Genomic DNA, 20,873 nt, shown 5'->3' with positions numbered 1-20,873 from the left:
CAATGCAGTAGTGTCTCTTCTCAAGTTTTGAGTTTCAAATTTTTCAATACAATTTTTGTTTTAGTTGTACAAGTACCTTTGTTCATTTCTTTTCTTTTCATTTTTTTTTTCCTTTTGAGGTTTTTGGGTGTATAAAATGCAAATTTGTTTTGGTTTCAAGAACAAATTTTTTTTTTTTAAACACAAACTTCATGTCGGCCAAATCTTGAATTTCAGCTGATATTTATCGAAACGTCCCGAAACACCCGAAATAGACCAGAATGACCCAAAATTTTTTCAAAGTAGAATAGGGTGGGGTTACTGTTTCGGTTTGTTTATCGGCACGGTATCCGGCCGTTCTGGTTGGAACAGAACGAAATTAATGACATTGAATCAAACTTAATTACCTAAAGGCTAAAAGAAAATAAAATTGTATAATTTATGCTTTTTAAGGAACACCATGAACAAAATTCCTGGAGCCGCTATTGGCTTGTGTTTCTTCATCCCCAGCTTTTCATAAGTATCATAAGCTCAAGTTATTTGGGCGAAATATGGGGCATGGGTATGCATTGGATTAGTCAGAAGCAGCGTCTTTTTCTTGAAGTACTTGAAGGAAAAGCATTAGTTTTTCCATTTCCATGTGCTTGCTTGCGTGCCAGTGCAGCTGCAGCATCGATCGAGAGGTTGTCACATACTTAATTGGTACAACTATTTCAGTTCATGTATCCTCACTTCTATTACATTTACATATGCAACATGATTTGGGCTGATTAAATTGTCTATTTGTTCCTTGAAATACTAGTTAATTTATTATTTATTTTTATACAAGATAGAATTTCTACTCTAGTCTAATCTAAGTGTAAATGTGTGTGAAGCTTCCTCCTAGAGACTTGAATCTCGGTCCTTGCCCCCATACCCTATAAGTATTTATACTTGTGGAGTAATCATCGCACAAAAAATATGTTGTGGTAATCTTTTTTAGTATTGAATCAAAGTGATTATTTTTTGAACAACTATGAGCAATTTTATACTTAATTAGTTGACAAGTGTTGTACCATAGGCAGGCATGATCTACACACGTCATTTCTCCATGTCCCTCCATAAATGTAGGAAAACGGTTTAGGTTGATTAGAAAATGGGATCAATTTATCATATATTATACAACTATTCAAATATATGTCTAGTGGGGGAGTCAAAAAATTTTCTTTGAGAGGCCAAGTTTAATATATACTTTTTTTCAATTTATAATTGAATCTAAATTTTTTTCTGTGAGTGTAGTTTCTATATGTGCAGTTAGACAAAAACCAAACAATTGAGGTGTAAATTTATCTGAATAAAATAACTATACATGGTACTTGATCAAATATAATTGTATACTAATATATATAATAAACAAGCAAATAACATTAACTTATTCTGGAAAAAAAACAAAAAAAAAACCTAGTACAATTATTCAAACCATTGTTATCAAATAAACCACATATCAAGCCAGCCACAAATATCAAATTTAAAAATAAAACTAAAATTATAGATTATAAAAAGATGCTAGCTGTTAACCACTAGTTTATATTTTAAATATTATAAACATGATATACTACAAATATCAACTACGTGTCATCTATAACAGTGAGAGAATAAACAGTAAAACAACTAAACAAAAAGTCCTAAACTAACCACAAAGACTCAAAACATACCAACAGAGAGAGATACAAAGGCGGCACTTTCGTTGAGTCTACCTATAGTACAACCAGTGAGTTGAGGGGGGCCATTTCCTTAACAGTTATAAAATTTTCCCATTTTATCAGTATTATAAATGGAAATTTTGAAAATTCAGGGGGCCATCCCCTTCCCCCCGGGGCCCATCCCTAGCTCGCCCTGATTATGTCTACTACTAGTAGCATATAATCTTCACTATGTGTGGGTCTTGTGTTATAAATAGAGAACAACAAAAAATATAAGGTTGTGTTAACGGGCACCGTAAGGTGCCGTTAACAATATATTTTTAGTAACTTTTTGGGTAATTTTTTTAGTATTTGACAGTTTTTCAATTTTTGGTAATTTTTTTTATTTCTTTTGACAATTTTTTAATAACTTTTTTTCTCTTTTTAAGTGAAATACAAAAAAGAAAACCTTAACAGGTGTTTGTTAATATTTCCCAAAAATATATTGCTCTAGACAAAAGTAGTTCGTATACCTTTCGCAAAAAAAGTAGTTCATATACAAACACATTAAAACAAAATGGTAACCGTTTTTTGCAATGGAATTTATTTAAAAAATAGTACAAATAAATCCAACAAATTAAGAACATATCTCAAAAGCGAATAAACCAAAATCAAATACCACAAATATAAAGTGAATGGATTAAAAGTAGCATATAACCGCAATTTTATAAGAAGATTAAAAGTAGTAGTTGTAGCAAAACAGGAAAATTGTTGCTCATCCGCTGTCTAAACATTTGAAACCAAATCTTCATTAGTTAAGATCGGTACTTCAGGGAGCATATTCAACAAGTGTTTGTTCTATTGTAGATAATGATAAATAAGGATGAACCATTTTTTCTTGATCTAATATATTTGGATATATATGTGATCAAATTTATATTGATTGCTCTCCAGTAAGCCACCTGAAAATCAAGCTAAACCAAAATATAACTGTAAGAAGCAATTATAGAAAGCTTAACTCAAAACCAACTTATAAGACCGTCATCTATCAATTAAGAATTAAAGGTCACTAGCTGTCTCAAATATACAGCTCATATTGCCTAGCAGAGGATTTGTCCTGATCAGTTGTAAGATAATAATGCCTAGATTTAATTTACCTTCCTCTGCATATTCTGGGGCAAGATATCGACATGAAACCAAAAAATTCCAAATGATTTTGTATTTTAAAAAATCAATTATACGACATGGACCATTTGGGTTACTTGCATAACTTCCTCTAGAAATCCAGAGAACAGAATTATATCTTTGTAAGACAGGGCAGAAAAAAACCCAATCAAGCAAACAGAATATCAAGAAACCTGATAATGTGTCATCCAATTTTGTCTTAGCAGTGTACCACCCAGTTGTACCCATCACTGTCTTTTTCTTATAATAAAAGCTTGTTGATGAAATGAATCAGGTAACAATTTTTCCATATATTCAGAATGGAAAATTAACTCTTTAGATGGTGCCCAAATAATAAACTTGACCAAAACTGAATCTCTAAGTCAAAACTTTTACTCATCACCATAATATACTTTCCTTTGCCTAGGGAGAATGGGGAGAAGTTTAAGAATCACAGCCTGAATAGATAGATAGATCATAGGAGAGAGAGAGTGTGTTTTTAATAAAAGAATTAATACGTACCCACCAGCGAAGCAACGGCGCTCTGAGGCTGTTTGAGTCGTAGTTAGAATCACTTCCCCCATTGTCAAGGCTTGGTGGTGGAAATGGAGCCATGACGATAAGGGGAGAGGATAACGTGTTACGTAGAGGGGAGGAGGATCTTGTGGCTGAAAATAGCTAATACCATTTAGTACAAAAAGACCTTAATGTCCTCTAAAAATTCTTGCATTCCCTTTCTATATTTACCCGGATGTTATACCAATGATTTACAAACAATTTTTATTTTTTATTTACATGTCAAATGATACAAACAAGATTAATTTACTATTCTTGTGCATTTTGATCTCTATTTTTTAGATGCATATTGATTGAGTCATATATATCATTTGATTATAACCGTCAAAGTTATGTATTTTATAAAGCACAACATAATCATATAAAATGTTATGTTTAAACTTTCTACAACTAGATTATTATGATATTGTCCTTTTTTTTTTTTAGCAGAAACGATAGTAGACTTTATTTACATAGAATCACTTTGTACAATAGGGAAGAGAAAAGAGGGAGATTCTTCTAACCAAATAATAACCTTCTCTTTCTCTTTTGCAGCACTAACCAAAGTTAGAACCGCACGATTACATCGTAAAGGAAAAATTAAAAATAAAATAAAATAAATCAAAACTATCCCTAATCCAATTAATGTCTTCAAAGATCCAAGCAACCTCTAGTGAGCAAATTCTATCAAAGTTTAAAAGATCAACAAGTTCAGCAAGGTTACACTCTTCTTCAACTTTTAAGAAGCTGATGCTGAGACTGAATTGTAAAGCTGTTCTCACTAAAGAAGTCATTGTACAAATGGAGCTCAAAGTCTTCGCCACACGAACACATGATGCAGCAAACACTTCACCTCTGTTGTTTCGTATAAGGAGACCAAAACCTACTACATTTACTCTTTTTTGTTCTTCTTTTTTTATTGTTTTTTTTTAATTTTTTATAATTGGATTTGAAAAGCTGAGAATTTTCATGGAAGAGAAGGGGGAGATTGAGTACCAACCCCAGTTAGAGGAAAGATAGAATGGGTATCAAATGGATCAATGGCTTGTTTTTTCAGATGTGGATGCAGTTCTGCAAAGTGATTGGGATCATGATTTTCAACATGCCGCTTGGAGCTCAACATCTTCAGACTGGGAGACTGATTTGAATTCAAAACCATATCACCCCGAATAATATGCTTCCAATTCATAAAGAGTGTTTTGTCAAGCCTAAGTTCTCAGTACATTCAAATGATGTTGTGCTCATCTCAATATCTTCCCCAACTTCAGAGTGGATCTCTCCAGGCTTTTCGAAATTCTCTTCAGTTAGGTTCATGCCATAAGGCCTAAGTTGGCTAGACTTTGAGTTTGAAGAGGATTTTATCTGGACCCCCTATAAATTTCGATTTTATCTCCAATTTTCAGTTTGCTAGTAGATTCACCCTTGTCTCTCCCTTTCAAGTTGAAATCAGAATCTGACTTAGACATTAAACCTGACCTCAAGTTTGCCTCATCTCTTTGAGAATTCGAAATTTGATTTGGACTAGGAATCCTAACCATTTTCGGCTAAAAAAAAAAAATTCAAATTACCTTCAATGAAATCAATTGGCATGCTGAATAATTGCTCCCCCGGATTTTCAGCTTGCCCTTCAAGTCCTCTCTGTTGCTGCTCTCCCTTCTCCCCTATTGTGTCTAGATTCATCGGTGTGGTATTTGTTGTCCGTGAGCGGTGTTCCTTCCCTGGCCTTCCACCCTTTGGTGCCCAGTCCCCATACTAGTTTTCCTACATATCTGCCTCCCCTGGTGTTGCACAAATTTTGACTTCATGACCTAGTACACCGTATCAAAAGCAAAAACTAATCAGCCTTTCATATTTAGAATCGACCCCTACAACTTTGCCCTCTGGTCCCCTTATTTTGCTGCCTCGTCAAAGCGGTTTCTCCAATGGAACCTCCACTCTAATTCTAAGGAATTTAGCTAGGTCTGATGTGGCTCCCTTGCAGTCCACTTCCACCATCGGACCAATTCCTCTCCCAATGTCGCTCGCTACATCTTCACTAAAGAGTTCAAAAGGCAAGCCCCACACTTGCACCCACATTGAGCAATGAGTAAACTTTATTGTGTTTGCATTCATTCCTTTTTCCCATCGCCTAAGCAGCAGGAGATAGTTGTCAAAACTCCATGGTCCATTGTTAAGTACCCATGTCAATTGGCTTTCCATAGCGAATTTGAACAGGAATAGTCCTTCACCCATATCGATAATCTTAAGGTCCGAACCAAACTTCCATGTAGTGCGCAAAATATTCTTCGCAGCTCGTTGATTGAACGGTCTATTCGTTAAGAATTTTCCAAATAGGCTGAGTGAACATTCCTCCAAAATTTTACCCCTTTGGCTTGGGCAAACTTGGATGATTTCACCCTCTTCATTTGTGAGTTTAATTCTCTGCATCCTCTCGATAAATTCAGAATCCATCTGAAACTTAAAGGTGTTACTGCTGTATGAGAAGAGTAGTAGAGTGACACCACTACGTTTAGGAAAAAAGTAGTGGGAAGAAAAGCTCACCCACATTGAGAGAAAAGGCTCCTACCTAGAGAAGAAGAAAAAATTTTACTGATACATCAAAACTGACACCGTTTTGGGAAACTATTACGATATTGTCCATTGATATAATTGTTTTCAATCAATTATATAATTATTTAATCAAATATATATATATATATATAAAGAAATTTATGTAAATTTTAAACTTACAAGCATTATTCAATTGCACATTTGCACTTACCTAATAGGTAAAATATCCAAAAAAATTTTTGATAATTTTTTTTACTATATCTTACGAATATTTATATTAAATGTTATTAGATGTTATATTTAAAAAAATGTGTGCTTTACTTCAATTATGCGCACTTAAGCTTTACAAGTCTTTGCTTTTACAACTCAAATAAAGAGCATACATGAAAATCAATACAATTACAATCAAAACTTTGACATGGAAATAATCAAGACTAAAACTAGACATGGCAAAACGGGTAAGAATTTTCTCTCTTGGTGGAAAGAGAATTACAATCAGTTTCCAGAGCTCTCTTTAATGGCACGGGATCTCATGAGCATTTCGATAACCACTGTTGCTTCTGAATCAAGTTTTAGCACTGGGAAAAAAATTCTTACTCCATATCGATCACGTCTTTTACCTAAGAATGTGGAAGTCATGCACGTTGTGTACTAAAAGTTGGCTATATGGATTTGAAGGTAATTTAATTTATTTATAGTCATAATTATATAATTTTAATTCTTTATTTATTTGCTTTCATGATACCTTAAGTTATATTAAAATATTGTATTGTAGATGAAGATGTTGACGAAATTGGCCAACTTGAGCTACTATTTGCAAGTATGAATATTTACAGTGCTGAATCTGCTACCAACATTAAGTAGATTGAGATTGAGGTGTAATTTTTATAAAATATTTACTTATTTTTCTTTACTTAAAATGTTATGTTTATTTTTTAAATATTTTTTGTTTAGTTTATCTTTCTAAGTAATCTAACTTTACTATTATTTTAAATGCAACAGGAACATGTGCACTTAAGAAGGCCGATCAATTTCTAATGCAACTAAACTTCTCTCTTCTAGGCTCTCAGCAGTCTCTGGAAAGTAGAAGCTCCTAACTTGCGTTCTTCATACATAAGATCCTAACCCCTCAAATCAATTTCTCGTTGATTGTAGTAGGGGATTTTTTTTTCTTTTCCTCATCTTTTCTTCCACATTCTCCCATTTACAATCATCCACCTCCAAGATATGGATGCGACATTAGAGGAACTTTGGAAGAAGTTCACTCTTTCAGAGGAGGAAAAAGGTATTTTGTCCATTAATTCTCAGGATGTTGCACAATCAAAAGAACAAGCTCAGTTCAGCCTTTTATTCAAGTTGCAAACCAACAAAGAATTTAATAAAGAGGCTTTCAAGTCCACCATCCAACATTTATGGAGAGGCTCTCAACGTGTATCTATCAAAGATGTGGGAAACAATATATTCCTGGCAATCTTTGATACGGAGGAACATATGAATGATATTCTAGATAGGAGTCCGTGGTCTTTTGATAAGAGATTGGTTATGATGAAGCGTTTCACTAATGATGCTAGCCCAAAAAATGTCTCATTTCAATGATCTCCCTTTTGGATTCGAGTCTTCAATATCCCAATTATAAGTATGAATGCAACAGTTGGTCATTATATTGCCAATGAAATTGGCGTTCCTCTCTTAGTTGATGCTCCTAAAAGTGGTCTAGCGTAGGGACCCTTTCTTCGTATAAGGGTGGATATAGATATTACTAATCCGTTAATGAGGGGAAAAATGTTACAGATAGAGGGCATGGAGGAAGAGTGGGTTCATTTCAAATATGAGAGACTTCCCATTTACTGTTATCGGTGTGGAATTTTGGGACACCAAGAGAGGGAATGTCACAAAGCCAAGAAAGGTTGTATTACTGTAGAGGAAGATGACTTTCAATTTGGGCCTTGGTTACGGGCTGTGGGTCCTAAGTTCAACCAAGGAAGAAATTCTTTCAATAAAACAAGATTTGGAGTGGCCGAGGATGACATTGATCTGGAATCCGATGAGGAAGAAGGGGACAGGCACCTCTCTCATACTTTTCGCCAGCAGCAGTTTCCTCCGCTGATCAGTAAACCGTCTGGCGAAATCATAGCAGCTGGTTCATGGAGGATTCTACTGAAATTTCAGGTTGCTAGGTAACATCTCAATCTTATCCTAATCTAAATTCAACTGATAGATTGAATTCCTACCCACCTAACCCTGAAAAACCTACTTCCCTCTCATCTTCAAATTCTAATCGAATAGATAAGCCAAAACAGAGCAACCCGGAGAGAAACCCATCCACCATGGACATCAATTCAAAAAATCTTATCCCCAATGCTATGGAAAACAATTCCCACCCACCTAACCCTGAAAAACCCACTTCCCTCTCATCTTCAAACTCTAACCAATTTGAGATGCCAAAACAGAGAAGCCTGGAGAGATCCCCACCCGTTACGGATACCAATTCAAAAAATCTTATTCCCAATCCCATGGAAAACAATCCACCCAAAAATCCCTTAATTCATATGAACCTTTATCCACTCAAATTGGGCGGTGAAGTAATCCTCCCTGTATCAGATGATAGCTTAAAGAAATTGAAGGAGACGGAAATTGAAAATTTAAATGGGGAGTGTTTAGTTGATGATATTGAAATGGAATTATCCCTGGATAGTAGTGAGGAATTTTCGGCCCACATCAAAACTAGTCTTCGATCCTGGAAACAGTTACTAAGGAATTCAAATCCCACCCCACTTTCTATTGATAAGGAGAAGCCTATGTTCCAAACCCATATTAAACAAAACTAATTCAATTTCTTCCTTAGTTGAACACTCAAGACCTAAAAAATTAGCAATTGAAAGTCCTTCTGGGGATACTCTCCCTCCATGTCATCCTTCATGAAAATACTAAGCCTCAACTGTCGTGGGCTTGGGATCCTAGAGGCAGTACAGGAGCTCCGTTGCTTGATAAGCGAAGAAGATCCCAAACTTCTTTTTCTCTCTGAAACTAAGCTAGACAGGGATGGTTTTAGGAGGTTGAAGAGAAAAATTGAATTTAAGCAAGGCTTTGAAGTACCTCGAGTTGGATTGGGAGGTGGTTTAACTTTATTGTGGCGTGACAATGTGGAGATTGATGTTCAAACATCTTCTCCACACCACATTGATGCTCTAATAAACCAGAATGGCGTCGTTTGGTGTTTTACTGGGTTTTATAGACATCCCGAAACCTCAAAGAGAGGGGAGTCTTGGGAGTTAATGCGTCACTTACATGCATCACATTCTCTGCCTTGGTTTTTGAATGGAGATTTCAATGGAATTCTTCATAGTGATGAATATTGGGGTAGTGGTTCTCGACCATTCAATCAAATAGCAGAATTTACTAGAGTAGTAGATGATTGTTCATTAATTGACTTGGGTTATAGAGGTCCAAAATTCACTTGGTGCAATAGAAGATTTGAGGGGAATTTGGTTTATGCAAGACTAGATCGGGGCTTACATAATTTGGAATGGATGCAACTGTTTCCTCAGTCTAAGTTGCCTCATGTCCCATTTGGGTTCTCTGACCATATGGCATTATTTGTGAAACTCCAAACAGATGCTGTAAATCCTCCAATCAGAAAACACAGGATGTTTAGGTTTGAAGCTTTTTGGATGCGAGATCCTAATTGTGAAGATATTATCAGATCTAGCTGGGATTTCTTACAATGGGGTACTCTTATGTTTCGGGTTATACAGAAGATTAAGGCAGTAAGGGTGGCTCTTCTTTAGTGGGGAGGTGGTAGTGCAAGGGGACTCATACGCTCTATCAATACAAAGCAGGAATTACTCACCAATCTACAGTTAGAGTGTCATTCGGATCCTGCAAATCAGCGCAATTATCTCATGCAAGGAATGCCATTAGATTGGAACTTAATGAATTAGTGGCTCAGGAAAACACTTATTGCCACCAACGCTCTAAGATATCATGGATGAAGGATGAAGACCGAAACTCAAAATTTTTTCATGCAATGGCTTCACAAAGGAAGAGGAGTAATGAGATTCAAAAGCTACAAGATTCGGATGGTAGATGGTATTCAAAATAGTCTGATTTAGAGAGGGTGGCAAGCGACTACTTCCAGTCAATGTTTACTAGTGCTTCAACTAGTTCTGTCCAGCGTGTAATTAATCATGTTCGTGAAGTGGTTACCTCTGATATGAATGACATGTTATTGGTTGAGTCCACTTATGATAAGGTAAAGAGAGCTCTATTCCAAATGCATCCTACAAAAACACCGGGGCCTGACTGTATGAATCCTTTATTTTTTCAAAAATATTGGCATATTGTAGGTACTAATGTTTCTAATGCAGTTCTTGATTGTATTAATTCTGGGAATATCTTGCATAGTATCAATTTCTCTCATATAACTTTGATTCCAAAGAGGAAAAATCCAGAGAGTATGTCTCATTTCCAGCCAATCAGTTTGTGCAATGTTATTTTCAAGATTGTTTCTAAAGTTTTAGCTAATAGACTTAAGCTGATTCTGGGGAGTATCATATTTGAATGTCAAAGTACTTTTGTGGCAAATAGAATGATCACAGATAATATTCTCGTCTCCTTCGAAACTTTGCATTATATGAAATCCAAACGCTAAGGGAACACTGCACATATGACGATAAAGCTTGACATGAGCAAAGCATATAACAGGATTGAATGGGACTACCTAAAGGCATTGATGTTGAAGATGGGGTTTCATAAAAAATGGGTGGATTTGATCATGGCTGGGATCTCAACTGTTTCTTACTCGGTGTTGGTAAATGGAGCACCTTCTGGATTTATCAAACCCTCTAGAGGCATTCGCCAAGGAGACCCTTTGTCTCCCTACTTGTTTCTATTATGCACTAAAGGATTCTCGGCACTATTAAGGTATGCAACCCATCATAGGGATTTACATGGAATGAGTTGTTCTCATAATGGACCTTCGATCACTCATCTCCTTTTGCAGATGATAGTCTGTTTTTCTGCAATGCGTCTTTATCGGAGTGTCATATTATCATGGAAATTCTTCAAGCTTATGAAATTGCATCTGGGCAGAAGATAAATAGTGATAAAAGCTTCATTTTATTCAGCTCCAATACCCCTCATTCATTACGGGAGGAGATCAAGCAGCTCTTCAATGCTAATTCCAATGTGCCTTTGGAAAAATACCTGGGTTTACCTCCTATAATTGGCAGAGGAAAGATGCAAGCTTTTGAAGACATTAAGAGTAAAGTTCAATCCAAACTTGAGGGTTGGAAGGGTAAATTATTATCATAGGCTGGCAGGGAGATTCTTATAGAATCTGTGGCCCAAGCCATCCCAGTTTATGCTATGAACTATTTCCTCCTTCCCTTGGGGCTATGTGATAACATTAATTCCATGATGGGGAAGTTTTGGTGGGGGCAGAAAAATGAGGAAACAAAAATACATTGGCTGAGTTGGAAGCACATGTGTCTAGCAAAGAAGGATGGAAGTTTGGGGTTTCGGGATCTTAAATGTTTCAATTTAGCTTTATTAGCTAAACAGTGCTGGCGGCTTCTCCACAATCAAGATTCTTTGCTCTATAAGATTTACAAAGCCAAGTATTTTCCCAATAATTCCTTTCTTGAAGCTATTGTTCCGAGTCACTCTTCCTATGCTTGGAGAAGTATTACTCATGGGCGAGAACTTATCAAACAAGGGAGTCGTTGGAGGATTGGTAATGGTTCCTTGATCAACATCTGGGCTGACAAGTGGCTACCATCTGAAGCTAATCAAAGAGTCCTCTTTCCTCGTACAATTTTACCACCTAAAGCAAGAGTTGTAGACCTCATGGAGTTTTCATCATTTCAACCTAGATGGGAAACCATGCTTATTGATACTATATTTTATCCTTTTGAAGCCTCACTCATAAAAGCCATTCCTTCGAGTCCACGAAGACCCGAAGATTCTCTAGTTTAGACTAGGAACAGAATTGGAGTGTTCTCAGTCAGAAGTGAATACTTTTTACAACTTGAGATTGAAAGAAAGTCCACAGGTAATGAAGCTTCATCATCCAACCCAGCTCGACTCCATTTATTCTGTAATGGCATTTAGTCTGCTCAGGTTCCTCCCAAGATCAAAACATTCATCTGGAGAGCATGTAATGACAGCTTACCAACTCATACAAAGCTGTTTGAAAGGAAGGTGCTGCATTCTTTTTCTTGTGTGCTCTGTAATGAGGAAGCTGAAACTTGTGATGATCTCTTCTTGGAGTGTTCATTTGCTCAAGCCGTTTGGCTGCAATCCCCTCTATTGAATGATTATAGGCTCTACCCGAAGATGAAATTCATTGATGCAATAAATGCTGCCCTTAAGAAATAATCTGCTTCTATCTTTGATACACTATGCATAGCTTGCTGGATGATTTGGAAATGCAGGAACAGAGCTGTTTTTAATAACATTGCTCCTTCTTATCATGAACTATGGACTCGGGCAGATTTGTACAGACTTGAGTTGTGGAAGTGCAGCAGAAAAGCTCGCAGGAAAGCAGCTTGAAGGAAGCAAGGTGGAGTCCCCCTCAGTCTGATGGTATTTACAAACTCAATGTGGCTTTTTCTCAATCAAAAAGGTCTTCTTCAGTTGGGGTTGGATTCATTATCCGAAATAATGTTAGAGAAGTGTTGGTTGCTGCTTGTGATAAAAGTGTGAAGGAGTTGAATCCATTGTATACAGCTGCTTGTGTAGTGAGGAAAGCTTTATTGTTCTGTCAAAGTACCAGCTTTTCTTAGTAATTCTGTAGAATTGGTGGACTTGCTTAACTCTGACCGAATATGCTCTCTAGAGGTGGTGTTGATTTCGGAAGACATTGCTATTATTAAGGATAGTTTTAATTTTATAACTTTTTCTAGTATTCCTTTACGATGTAATCGTGCTACACTAACTTTAGCTAATGCTGCAAAAGAGAAAGAGGAGGTCATTGTTTGGTTAGAAGAATGTCCATCTTTTCTTTTCCCCATTGTACAAAGTGATATACATCAATAAAGCCTACTATCATTTCTGCTAAAAAAGAAGAAAAAAAGAAAAGAAAAAGAAGGCCGATAACTTGATATGGTCCATGACATCTAAGGTTTATTTTATTTTATTTTATTTTATTTATGGGAATGATATTATTAGTGATGTAAACTAGTTTGTTTTAAGATCTATCTCTTTTTGAAGTTGTAAAGTTATAATTATATGTATTTTGACAGTGAACAATTAACACTGAAGACTTTTTTTATCATGAATTTATGACTATAAATAATTTTTTCATGCTCAAAACTGTCATAATTGAAAGGATATTAACAAGTGGCATTAAGTGCAAATTCATTTCCTTAATTGATTTTATTCATTCTCTCTAAACAGATTGTCAATCTTATTGATTTGTTTTTTTTAATTGAAAAAAAAAAGCTTGTTTGATAAATACGGGTCAACCCGACCCGACTTGCAACTCGATTGACCTGACTTGAATTTCCCATTTTGCCATGTTTAACTAAAATGATGGAAGGATAACCATTTATTTTTTATGTGAGTTTTAATGTGGAAGATTTTTTCATTTTTTATTTTCCAAAATGTGTTGTGGGAAAGAACCAAGTTTTATAGTGGAATTTTTTTTTTCTTTTTTTTTTTTGTTTACCAGAACAGAGAAGAATGTTACCTTTATTCTTTTCTTATGGGAAGGAAAACAGAGTTTTAATGTGGAAGAATGTATCCTAGGAGATATGGGAGTTATAGGATGTACCTCGAAAGTGATAGTCCCCATCAAATAGTTATGATTGTGTGTGAGTTAAAGTGATTTTCTCATATCTTAAATCATCATAACATAGAGACACTTATGCAGTCTTGCTATGTTTTTGCACACAACATGCAATAGTCTTTGCTACTTTTGATACATGTGCAGGTACAATGTGATTTGGCCATCACAAGGTTTACATGTGCTAATATATGCTCACTAAACTGTCTTAACTTGTTTTTGAAATATAAAATTGGTTAGACTTGTTTAATGTGTGTGTGTGTTCTGGACCTCAATGCATGACATTTTTCTTCATTAAGAGATGATTTTAAGAGCTTAAAATGCTGTTTAGATCTTTGGTTGAGCAGCATGCTTGATTGCATTCATATCTGTATTTTTCTCTTCCTTGAAAAACTATTTTTAAGCAATCTCAATAGCTCCTCGGTAGCTCCCGACAGCTAGGCTATCTATCGAGACCCTTCAACTTTTCTTTATTGCAATCTCGATAGTTCTCGATAGCTATCTCGATCAATCGAGAAACAATCTGTCTTCTTGATAGCTACCTCAATCCATCGAGCTTCTTTGATGTGAAAACCTCTTGTTAGATCCTCGATAGCTGGTTTGACAGTTGAAAAGCGCCTCTTTAAAGCTCGATAGCTCTCGATCGATTGAGCTTTATGAAGATTTTATATAAAGAGCCATCGCGATTTCTGCACTCATTTCCTCGATCTCTCTTGACACTTTCAGACTCTTCACCTCCCGAAACCTCTCTCACTCACTTCAAACCTCTTCCCCATTCATTTTTCGGTCTCAAGATCTTCTTTCCTCTCTGGTGTGATGCTTTCTCTCTCATTAATCATGCATTTCATATCTTTTGACCTAACTTTTTGGGTTTTTGAAATCTTTTGGGATATTTCAAAATTGTTGAGGATTTTGATAAAATTTTGGGATGGGTGTTTGTTAAAATGATCTTTAAACTTCATGCATTGCATCACATATGCATTATAACAATGTTTCATGCATTTTAGATGTGTGTTTACTTTGTTGCTATGTTATGTGCTGGTAGGTTTGGATTGGGCTGAGCCCATGATGAATTTATATTAGCATGTCACATGTTCATGCATTCTCATGCATACGTACCTTCAATTCTATATATTTTGATATATATATATATGTGTTGCTTGGTACTTTTCTGATTGTCTCTCTCTTTCTCTCTTTCTCTCCTTCTTACGTTAGTTGCATCATGGCACCTAAGCGTAAATCTGTTCTGTCTCAGAACCCTTTTCGTTTTGGGGCATCTTCATCTTCTACTCCTTCTGATCCCATTCCTTTTCACGTACGGTTCTGTGATGAGAAGGCCAAATAGGACTTCTTTGAGAACTTTTCATGACGAGGCATTCATTAGAAATGCCAAGTCATTCTGTCCAATTTTTTTTGAAACTGATCTACCTACTGTCATTCACAATAGGGGTTGGGACACTTTGTGGCATTCTGGTCATGTGTCCTTCCGTGATCATTCAGGAGTTCTACTTCAACATGCACAGATTTGACACTTCTATACTCCAGTTTGTCACTCGTGTTCGGGGTATACGCATGGTAGCTACTCCAGGTATTGTATTCGAGGTACTACACGTTCCTAGGGTAGCGCATCCTGACTATCCTAGTTATAAGTGTTTGAGGACAATGTCCAAAGACGAACTCTCGTCTCATTTCTGTGAGACACCTTCTTTTTGGGGTGATCGTCAGTTCACCCATTGCTCGGCCTTTGCTAAAGGTCTGAGGTTTCTTAACATGGTTATGACTTTTTTTCTACACCCTTTGTCTCACTATAACACTATCACAAAGCCTCGTGCTCACTTTTTGCTTTCCCTTGTTGAGCATCCTACCACAGATTTCCCTTCTAACTTCATACTCTCCCTTATAGATGTCTATAAAGATATGGCGACCCGTGATAAGCTTATCTTTCCTTCAGCTATCACGCGGCTCCTTCGCCATTTTTCTGTCTCTTATCCTGAGTCTCCCCACTTCACTTTCATGTGTGCCATTGATGTCGCTATCGTTAAGCAGAGTTTTGCATAGCTTCACTCAATGCAGACTTAGACTGAGATGGCTACTCCTCTAGCTTCTACTGCTCTATCCACCTCTGCTCCTTCGTCTTTAGTGGGTGGAGTGACTTTTGAGGCCATCATGGCACAGCTTGTGCGCATGGACGCTCGCCTTGACACATTTAATGATGAGTTGTGTCAAGTGAACACCCGTGTTGGTCGTATCGCACAACGACAAGTTGTGATGGATGGTTTCACAGTTGCTTCCTCTCCATCTCCACTGGTTTTTGAGGATGAGAGTGACAATGGCTCCAGCAGTGATGAGGATGATGATGCTAGCTCGCCTAGTGATGATGAGATGTCTACTTGATGTACTTACCCTTTGTCACTTGTGACAAAAGGGGGGAGTAGTTTTAAGATGAAAGTAGTCATACTCATAGGGGGATGGATAGTTTAGGAGATAGGGGGAGTGTGGTCTTGAGTGTTCATATTTGTTTTGAGGGATTTAGTGAGGTTTTTGATGTATTTTTTTTCTTTTCTTTCTATTTTAGATACATTGTTCATGTACCTTAGATCTTGTGATCATGTTGTGATAGCAAACCTTGTACTTATTGATTTGTATACATTTAAGGTTGTTATTACAGTTTTTTCACCTACCTTTACATGTGTTGTTTCTTTTCTCTCTTTATACACATGTTTCTTATTTATTGCATACAATATTTTATTTCTGTCTCACACAAAGATGCCTTGATGAGTTTTGTTTAAGTGTTTCAGAAATACAAGTTGTCAAAGTCTTTCTTACCATAAAGTCTCTTCTTGCAAAGTTTTTCAAAAGTTTGTGTTAGGATAGATTTTATTGTACTTAACAAGTGAGTATGAGTTGAGTGTTTTATGACTTCTCTCATATGTTCATTTGTTTGTTGTGGTTTTGTCATGGATTGCCCAAGGAGGAGGTTATTAGGACATATGTGATTGGATGTTAGGAACATATGTCAACATTTTATGTATTGGCTAATCCTTTGACAAAACACACTTTATTTGTATTTGAATAGATCTAGGATGTGTTTAATACTTCAAGAAACAAGGTTTCAAGTTCAAGTGTTAAAGCCATGCAAGTCTGTCCAAGAATTAAGTGAGAAAGTGCTGGATTTTAAAACTCGACAGCTAGTATCTATCGAGGTTTAAAAGCTGTTGAAGCCCGTGGCTCAACAGCTAGCTCCATAGATGGCTATCTATCGAGGTTTATGAAACTCAATTTTTCAAGACTATTTTTCATCCAATCCATGAGTATGTGTTTAGGCTTTCTTTCTCACAACCCTAAACATATATAAGGATTATTTTAAGGGCTGTATTAGGTTGCACAACGAAGAGCACAATTACATGAGAGCATGATTCCTCAAGTGTGACCAAAAACCTAGTTTGCCCTAGTTTTTCAAGAAGTTGCAGTGTTTGTACACCGTAGGGTTTTGTGACCAAGCAACTTCGTGATCTTCATTAGTTGATGAACAGAAGAACTTTTCAGCCAACATTCTTCTCAAGTTGGTGATTAAGTCGCGTACTGGGATCCACGCATCTATTGGTTAGTCACGTACTGGGAGCCGTGCAATACAAGGAGAGATTGTCACTACAGAACAAGTCCAATTGGTATTGGAGTAAGGGTTCAACTGTAGGTTGGTATAAGGTACTGAGATTCCTTTACTTATAACTGCTTATTTCGATAATAGTGGATTCTCGAGAGTGGTGACCTTAAAATCACTTGGTGGGGATTTTTGCCATGTAGGTTTTCCCCATTCGTAAACAAATCACCGTGTCATTTAATTTCCACTACATATTTTGTTATTTAGTTATTCGTAAACAAATCTTCAATTACCATACTAATCTAATAATAAATAAATACCATAATCTTCTTTAAATGGCAAATTGTGATTGACCTTCAACCAATCTATTACATAAACCCATTATTTTTTCTTTACAATTCATAATCTGTCATGTAAGACAATTTTGTGAAGTTGGAGGAAACGAAAGTAAAAATTTTAGTTTCGAAAAAGTGCTCTAGGCTTTCATGTAAATGTGAACTCCATGGTGAGATTGACTATAGGGCCCACCTACTACCACCTAAGAATAGTTTGAGTAGGTGGACAAGATAGGACAGGACAGTCACAAGATCCATGTAGGTGTAAATTGCATTTTAGCCCATATTTTATTATGAGTACATTTTATACGCAAGTATATTTAATGCTAGAAAATTAAAAATACACATTTATTAATGTAAGACAAAGTAATTAGTGCAAATATAAGACAAGCTAATTTATTGCAATAATTTACTACACTGATTTATTGCAAGAAATTTAATATCTAAAATATAGAAAAATCCATGTAAATTTCCCCTCATGAAATCATCAATTTAAGTTATTTTGATCCATAAACATTTCACCACCTTAAAATTGAGTGGTCCAATTATGCAACTTCACATTTTGACCTGAACCCATATTATATAAGTAGAATCCATCATATTGTGCTGTCCAAATGCAATGGTCTCCACCACATTTGTCTTCAAACTTACCATTTTCTACATACACATCAAAAGTAGCATAGAAGTGTTCATTAAAAAAATAGCAGTAGAAATCTGTTATCTTAAAAGTAGCAGCATCAAAAGAGAATTCCCACTCTCCATTGGGTTGAAGAGTTCTAATGCCTAAATCATCATCTGCAGATTTACAATGATAGGTAAGGGGATGGTTGATAAGATGGTTGACAATTTTTACAAAGCGTGTTAAAAAGTCGTTTGTTGACATAGAAGAAGTACTTTGGCCAAAGGCTAAGAGAAGGATAAACACAAAAGAATAAAGTTTGGCTATGATCATTTGATTCATTTTTCTACTACTTAAAAAAGATATTGGCTTACACTTGAAATGCATTTGCTTTCTTATTTATAACTAGAAGTTGTCATTGTACATTTACAATGCATATTCAAATATTAAATGATTGGTAGACATAATAAATGCACCTTAAATTTACATTAGGAAAATTGCACTAACCTTCCCAAGATTTATTGAAAGTATACTGACCTTCCCATTATAGATACATTGAATCTTGCAATATTGATATATTTTCATATTTTGGTTTGTTATTGAATTTTGGTTAAAAAATATCCTTATATTATTAAACCCATATGGATAAGATTATGGAATTTTCATTTTTTAATTGAGGATAAATGGTTAAATACAAAACATTTCTAAATTATAATTGAAATTCCTTTAATTGATTTAACGGATTTAAGTTGCAAGAAATGTGATTGTGGTTTATTTTTAAAAACAGGCGTCTTTTTACAATTATAAATACAGGGGAGGTCAATGTGATTTTAGTAAACATCAATGGCAGAGAGCGCAATTTTTTATTTTTGACATTGATTAAAAAATGTCTTAGCAAATGTGCTTTGTAATATCCAACATTAAATACATTTTCTATTAAATGTCTTAGCACATTATATGTATTTCTAAATTAAATTTTCAATATTTATATTCACATATTATTTCCATATATCAATCAAAAAAATTATTTTGATAAAATCCAACATTAAATACACTTGCTTATTAAGACAAAGTTCAAATACAAAATTGGTTGTAGCCTATGGTTATAACTTTAATCAATAAAATAACATTACTATATATTTTAAAAATCTAATCGTTGAATTGCATGTTATTTACGCTTTTAATACATATGTCAAATTTTGTGTCAATCGGTATATGATCTACAAGCTTATATTTTATGCATAATTTAAACTACTAAAAATTGCAATTTAAACAATTTAAATCCATATGGATACGAAAATGGGATTTCCATTTTTTTCATTTTTTATTTCTGGCATTCACTAACAAATGTCTTAACAAATATGTTTTGTAATATCCAACATTAAATACACTTGCATATTAAATGTCTTAACATGTTTTTTTTTTTTTTTTTGATACAAGATAGAATTCTACTATAGCCTAATCTAAGTATACATGTGTGTGAAACTCCCTCTTAGAGACTTGAACCTCGGCCCTTACCCCTCACACCCCACAAGCAGTTATACTTGTAGAGTGACCATCGCACTAAGGGTGTGCGGTGGTAAATGTCTTAACATGTTAAATGTTTTTTTATATTAAATTTTCAATATTTATGTATTGAATTTATTGCCATATAACAATCCAAAAAAATTATTGCCATAAATATCCAACATTAAATACACTTTCTTTTTAAATGTCTTAACACGCTAGATGTATTTTTAAATTAAAATATTAATATATATATATATATATGCTAAATATATTTCCTATATCAATCAAAAACAATTTTTGCAATAAATATCTTTTCTTTATTTGATTGGTATATTGAATCTTGCAATATTGATACATTTTCCTATTTTGGTTTATTATTGAATTTTGATTAAAAAATTTTCTTTTATTTTTAAACCCATATGGATAAGGAAAGGAGATTTTTAATTGTAAAGGAGGATAACTACAGAAATACAAAACTTTTCTAAACTATATCTAAAATTCATTTAATTGATTTAACGGTTTTAGGTTGCAAGAAATGTGGTTGTAGTTTAGTTTTAAAAAACACGGATCTTTTAACAATTAAAAATACAAGGGAGGTCAATGTAATTTTAGTAAACATCAATGGTCGACAATGCAATCTTTTCATTTTTTTTTTTTGGTATTCGTTAACAAAAGTCTTAATAAGTGTGCTTTGAGATATCCAACATTAAATACACTTGCATATTAAATGTCTTAACATATTAAATGTATTTTTAAATTAAATTTTCAATATTTATACACTAAATTTATTGCTATATAACAATCCAAAAAAATTATTGCCATAAATATCAAACATTAAATACACTTTCTTTTTAAATGTCTTAACACTCTAATGTATTTTTAAATTAAAATTTTAATATATATATATATATATATGCTAAATTTATTTCCCTATATCAATCAAAAACAATTGTTGCAATAAATATCTTATGTTTATTTGATTGGTATATTGAAACTTGCAATATTGTTAAATTTTCATATTTTGGTTTATTTTTGAATTTTGATTAAAAAAATTTCTATTATTTTTAAACTCATATGGATAAGAAAAGGAGATTTTTATTTGTGAAGGAGGATA

The 20,873-nt window shown here is 34.6% G+C and overlaps 3 protein-coding genes across 3 annotated transcripts; 2 read left to right on the top strand and 1 right to left on the bottom strand.

The window, feature by feature from the left end:
* Positions 1 to 5,264: 5,264 nt before the first annotated feature.
* On the bottom strand, positions 5,265 to 5,810 carry LOC142632378 (uncharacterized). The gene has a single exon (XM_075806801.1). It carries the CDS (start codon positions 5,808 to 5,810, stop codon positions 5,265 to 5,267), a length of 546 nt encoding a protein of 181 aa, XP_075662916.1.
* Positions 5,811 to 8,815: 3,005 nt separating this feature from the next.
* On the top strand, positions 8,816 to 9,697 carry LOC142632377 (uncharacterized). The gene has a single exon (XM_075806800.1). It carries the CDS (start codon positions 8,816 to 8,818, stop codon positions 9,695 to 9,697), a length of 882 nt encoding a protein of 293 aa, XP_075662915.1.
* Positions 9,698 to 10,575: 878 nt separating this feature from the next.
* On the top strand, positions 10,576 to 11,222 carry LOC142632376 (uncharacterized). The gene is made up of 2 exons (XM_075806798.1): positions 10,576 to 10,759; positions 10,912 to 11,222. The coding sequence occupies exons 1-2, from the start codon at positions 10,576 to 10,578 to the stop codon at positions 11,220 to 11,222; spliced, it is 495 nt and encodes a 164-aa protein (XP_075662913.1).
* Positions 11,223 to 20,873: the final 9,651 nt, after the last annotated feature.

Source organism: Castanea sativa, chromosome 4, assembly GCF_040712315.1.
Source record: "Castanea sativa cultivar Marrone di Chiusa Pesio chromosome 4, ASM4071231v1".
Lineage (NCBI taxonomy): Eukaryota > Viridiplantae > Streptophyta > Magnoliopsida > Fagales > Fagaceae > Castanea > Castanea sativa.
The sequence above is the reverse complement of the archived record's forward strand: the minus strand, read 5'-3'. Positions and strand labels throughout refer to the sequence as shown.